At 47.3% G+C, this 5,461-nt stretch overlaps 1 protein-coding gene across 1 annotated transcript; it reads left to right on the plus strand.

Annotated features, from left to right (window-relative positions):
- The first annotated feature begins 431 nt into the window (after positions 1-431).
- Positions 432-5,021, plus strand: LOC109745612 (uncharacterized). The gene is made up of 10 exons (XM_020304734.4): positions 432-886; positions 1,511-1,788; positions 1,881-2,085; positions 2,631-2,721; positions 2,834-2,976; positions 3,138-3,381; positions 3,491-3,595; positions 3,849-4,031; positions 4,121-4,325; positions 4,394-5,021. The coding sequence occupies exons 2-10, from the start codon at positions 1,569-1,571 to the stop codon at positions 4,873-4,875; spliced, it is 1,878 nt and encodes a 625-aa protein (XP_020160323.1). The 5' UTR covers positions 432-886; positions 1,511-1,568; the 3' UTR covers positions 4,876-5,021.
- The last annotated feature ends 440 nt before the right edge of the window (positions 5,022-5,461 follow it).

Below are 5,461 nucleotides of genomic sequence, written 5' to 3' on the forward strand. Positions count from 1 at the left end.
GTACGCGGGACTCCCGAAGCCCCAAGGATGATTGCTGTACACGTTGGATGTTTCAGTTCAGCCACATGGGCACTGTTCCTTAGAGCCAACACAACCCCTGGGAAACTGTGCCTCAAGATTTGCGGCATTTGTTTCCACTGCGGATATGAATATGATGTAATTTTAACTACTACTCCCTCCGTCTGAAAATAGTTGTTATCAAAATAGATAAAAAAGAATGTATCTAGAACTAATATATGTCTTGATACATTCCCTTTTATTAATTTTGATGACAACTATTTCCAGCCGGAGGGAGCAGTATGTAATGCCAATCTCCATGCCTATCCTTTTGAATCTGGAATACTGCTACCTTTTTTCAGGAAAATTTGTCAGGCTTGTGCTTTTGCCAGGGATAGATTTATTTCTGGAGGCTAATCATACACTGGTTTTCTATGGCCAGCCATCCCTGACACTCCGCATCATCTCCCAGTCCCAGCTCACATGGAGAGGTGGAGCTTTAGGCTTTAGGGGGAAGAAACAACCGTATACGAAACGGACAACCAGCTAGCGTGCTGGAATTCAGACTAGTGCAGAGAAGTAAATGAGGTATAGGACCATGGCAGGTGGGTCCACCTGAGATGAATCAGGAGAGGATGTCACGGGTGTGACCGAGGAGAGGGAAGAGATGAGGTGGACGACGGTGAGAACTGGCTGCGGAAGCCACTCGCTGGAGTGGCTCGTCAATGGAAAATGCTCTCGCCGGGGGAAGAGAAAGAAGAGACCTCTTCCTTGGCCCTTTGCCGTGCCGTTAGGGTATAAATACCATTGCCCTGCCGCGCGAAGCTCCAACTCCCTCGCACTCCCGTCCTCGCGCAGGCCCCTGCTTCCGGTGAAGCTGTTTTGCAAGGTATACTGCTCTTCAGATTTACTATAGCTGCCGCTGATGCTGTATCTCCAGATTGTCAGAAACTGTAACCCCTGTTTATGCTGCATTTTCTGTTTCTGTTTTGCACCCATGTGTTCTGCCGCGGCTGATTCCGGCGAATCAGGGCCAGGCCGCTTGCTGTTTCGCCTATAATCATGCTGGTTTCCAGCAACGTTATGTGTTTTGGACAATGAAATTGGGAGAACCCTTACCTGGATTCAGGGGTTTCCTTCTTCTCCAAACCGTGCAAAACCAGCTACTCATATCGTGCACAGGAGAACAACCAGCAGACATGCACATGGCCTGCCCAGCTACTATCATTTTTTAACTGTCACTCCTTGTCCAAACCCGTTCCTGAACAACATTACCTGGTTTTAAGTTAGATATATGCACCCTTGTACTTGGCTGCAGGAGTATCTGCTTTACTTGTTTATGCTCCTATATGATATGATGGCTGCAGGAGTCTTTGACTGGTCCAATGCCTGGTTTCTTCATACAACAGCCTCAGATTATTAGAATATTAGTATAACGCATGATTGATCTTCCACTGTTGGTATAATCATGAGTGTTCACTACTTCACTCACATTGTTGGCACCATTGCTTAGGTGTCTGTCTATATAGAAGCCTGTGGTGATCGATACCACAGACACACACTGTGACAAGATGGGGAGTTCGCGCAACAAGTTCACCTCTCTTCTCCTCATGTTCTGCCTGGTGGTGCTGGTGAGAGCCGAATATGCCAAGTACAAGGATCCGAAGCAGCCTCTCGCTGTTCGCATCAACGATCTGCTTGGTCGGATGACTCTCGCGGAAAAGATCGGCCAGATGACTCAGATTGAGAGGGTGAACGCCACGGCAGAGGCCATGTCCAAGTACTTCATAGGTGCCTCATGTTTTATTTCACTCTAAACAGCTCACTGCAGATGGTGAAGGGCTTCAGCGTTTGTGGTGTAACCGTTGTGTGGTATGGTGCAGGCAGCGTGCTGAGTGGTGGGGGCAGCGTGCCTGCTCCTCAAGCATCTGCTGGGGATTGGGCTTCGATGGTGAATGAGATGCAAAAGGGTTCTCTTTCTACCCGCCTTGGCATTCCGATGATCTACGGTATTGATGCTGTCCATGGCAACAATAATGCCTACAGAGCTACTATCTTCCCCCACAATATTGGGCTTGGAGCTACCAGGTAGGGATTGTTTCTGGTTTTGATATGATAATTAAATTTCATGTAGTAATCATAGTATTACATTGGATCGACAAGCTGTGAATTTCTCGAGGAAGGAGCACTAACTTCGATGCATATAGTGATTGCGATAGGTACTTCCTCTGTCCGGGTTTATTGGGCCCAAAGACCAAAACACTGGAACCAAGGCAGACATAGCAGTTCCCGTAAAAATCTTGTGCTTTGCATCTAATCAAACCGCATGGGTGGTTTGCCCTCCGTAATTAATTGCAGTGGTTGCTCCTAGACATGCATGCTACGCATGCATTGGTTGCATGGTAGTGAGATTTACGAGCTACAGACTCTCTCGTCTTAATTATCCATCCAGCGCATGAATAGGGGTGAGACCGAGGTAAAAATCTTCTTTTCCAATGCGACTTAATTGTGTACTTAATTATGGGGCCTAATAGGAAGGGACGTGCTGAGGCTGCTCACGGGCCTAATAAACCCGGACGGAGGGAGTATGTTGGTAATATAAAGTATGTTTATGTGTATTTTTTGCCTTCCAGGGACCCTATGCTCGTGAAGAGGATAGGAGAAGCAACTGCTCTTGAAGTTAGAGCAACCGGAATCTCTTATGCCTTTGCTCCATGCATTGCGGTAATAGATAGCACAGCTTGCTTTTTGAATGCTTTGCTCTCGCTTGGGATTGCAAATGTCTTCCTAGTTATCCTTAGGAGCAAATTTATTTAGTTGACATGATGTTGCTCAGGTTTGTAGAGACCCAAGATGGGGACGGTGCTACGAAAGCTATAGCGAAGACCCAAAGGTTGTCCAGGCAATGACCACACTCATCTCTGGCTTGCAAGGCGACGCTCCGTCAGATTACACAGGAAGGCCATATGTTGGTGGAAGGTAACACTCCCTGCTGCATCAGACAGTTGCACTAACTGAATTTTCTTCAGTGTGTCTTATATACTCATGCGTAAAAATGAAAGTAGTGTTTTATTGATGGATAAATGAAAGTAGTGTTTTATTGATGGATCTAACTTTGATATCACTCTAATACCACGTAGCAAGAAGGTCGCGGCATGCGCTAAGCACTATGTCGGTGATGGCGGAACATACATGGGAATCAACGCAAACAACACAATCATCGATACGCATGGGCTAATGAGCATCCATATGCCTGCTTATTATAATTCTATCATCAGAGGTGTCTCCACAGTTATGGTCTCCTACTCTAGTTGGAATGGGGAGAAAATGCATGCAAACCATTTCCTTATCACCGATTTTCTCAAGAACAAGCTCAAATTTAGGGTCAGTTGCTCATCACAAAGACAGAGGATTGGTCTCTTTATTTGTTTTTGCAAGTATATTAATTAACAGATACTGATGTCATCAATTTACTTGGCTCTTGAGCAAACAGGGTTTTGTGATTACAGACTATGAAGGCATCGATCAGATCACCTCTCCTCCGGGCGTAAACTATTCTTATTCAGTTGAGGCTGGAATTGGTGCCGGTATTGACATGGTATGGTCTGTAAACTTTGTGCTCTGAATTTACATGTTAAAAACTGTGGAGCGCATCATTCGCTCCATTTTTTTGTTGGGGTCAACACTCAACAGTGGAGTAAATATCTAGTACCTCACCAGTCACAATAGAGGGGTGGTCCTCTTCTACTGATTATGATACATCCTTGGTGATTTTTATCTCTGTATACAACTGATGAAAATGCGATGCTGCCTTCCCTTTCTGAACATGGTCTGAAACACACTGTATGCAGGTGATGGTTCCTTTTGCCTACACAGAATTCATCGATGATCTGACGTACCAAGTTAAGAACAACATTATCCCCATGAGCAGAATCGACGATGCTGTCTACAGAATTCTTCGGGTCAAGTTCACCATGGGTCTCTTTGAGAACCCTTTCGCCGATCCGAGCCTCGCCGGTGAACTTGGCAGCCATGTCAGTTCTGAACAACGCAATTCCTTTCTCTCACACTTCATCCGTCTTGATTATAGTATATTTAGCGATGTATCCTCTTCTGCTTGCAGGAACACCGCGAAGTTGCCCGTGAAGCTGTCAGGAAATCCCTGGTGTTGCTGAAGAACGGAAAATCTGCCTCCACTCCGTTGCTGCCTCTCCCAAAGAAGGCCGGTAAGATCCTCGTCGCCGGGAGCCACGCCGACAACCTGGGCAACCAATGTGGGGGGTGGACAATCACATGGCAAGGAGAGCCTGGCAATAACAATACTGCAGGTAAATGTCATCTCTCGTTGATACTTTGAGTCTATTGTTGGAACAAAATTTCATGGCATGGAATGCAGGCACGACGATCCTCTCGGCGATCAAGTCCACGGTCGACCCCGGCACGAAGGTGGTCTACGACGAGGACCCGGACAGCAGCGCCGTGGATGCCGGCGAGTACGACTACGCCGTCGTGGTGGTCGGCGAGCCGCCGTATGCGGAGACAGCGGGCGACAACCTGAACCTGACGATCCCGGAGCCCGGCCCGGCCGTGATCCAGACCGTGTGCGAGAGCGTCAAGTGCGTGGTGGTGCTCATCTCCGGCAGGCCGCTGGTGGTGGAGCCGTACATCGGCGCCATGGACGCGTTCGTGGCCGCGTGGCTGCCCGGCTCGGAGGGCCAGGGTGTTGCCGACGTGCTGTTCGGCGACTACGGGTTCACGGGGAAGCTGCCGCGGACGTGGTTCAGGTCGGTGGACCAGCTGCCGATGAACGTCGGCGACGAGCACTACGACCCGCTGTTTCCCTTCGGGTTCGGGCTCACCACGGAGGCGAGGAAATGAGTCGGATGCGACGAGTGCTGTAACTGTAAGACATGAGATGCTACAGATGCTAATCATGCGCGGGGGACTCCTCTCGCAGCCTTCAATAATAATCTCCACCCTTATACGATGATATAAGAATAAAGATAATGACACCTTCGCATCAACACGTAGGTGTGGATGTGGCGAAGAAATGAGTCGTATGAGATGGGATGAATGAGATACACCACATGGGAGAGTGGTTTATCTACCGTGCACGAGATACTCCGTGCTTGAATCCACTGCCCATGGTCGTTTTGAAACAAGACAAACTCTGAAACAGTAAAAAGAAAAGGTAGTACCAACATTAAAATATGAACATATCCCATGCACGGTACAATTGCTTTCCTTCTGCACATAGTTTCTTACTGGGATTAGCTTGCAATAACGACGGATGCATAGTGCGTGTGGTGAAGGAAAAAATGTCGCATATTTTTTTAGAAACTACTGTAAAAATTTATTCAGACTCGCAGCCATTACAGTACGCTGATTTGACACCATGATCGAAGAAATTACAAAGTAAAAGAAGTAATTCCTACAACTAAGAATTACAATAAAATCTCTTGGA

This window comes from Aegilops tauschii, chromosome 5 (assembly GCF_002575655.3).
Source record: "Aegilops tauschii subsp. strangulata cultivar AL8/78 chromosome 5, Aet v6.0, whole genome shotgun sequence".
Lineage (NCBI taxonomy): Eukaryota > Viridiplantae > Streptophyta > Magnoliopsida > Poales > Poaceae > Aegilops > Aegilops tauschii.

What these genes read in the sequence shown, in the direction of transcription:
- LOC109745612 (XM_020304734.4), top strand. Translation starts at nt 1,569, where the DNA reads ATGGGGAGTTCGCGCAACAAGTTCACCTCTCTTCTCCTCATGTTCTGC. An exon ending in CCTTTGCTCCATGCATTGCG is followed by an intron (nt 2,722 to 2,833) that starts GTAATAGATAGC and finishes GATGTTGCTCAG; the next exon opens with GTTTGTAGAGACCCAAGATG. An exon ending in AGAACAAGCTCAAATTTAGG is followed by an intron (nt 3,382 to 3,490) that starts GTCAGTTGCTCA and finishes TTGAGCAAACAG; the next exon opens with GGTTTTGTGATTACAGACTA.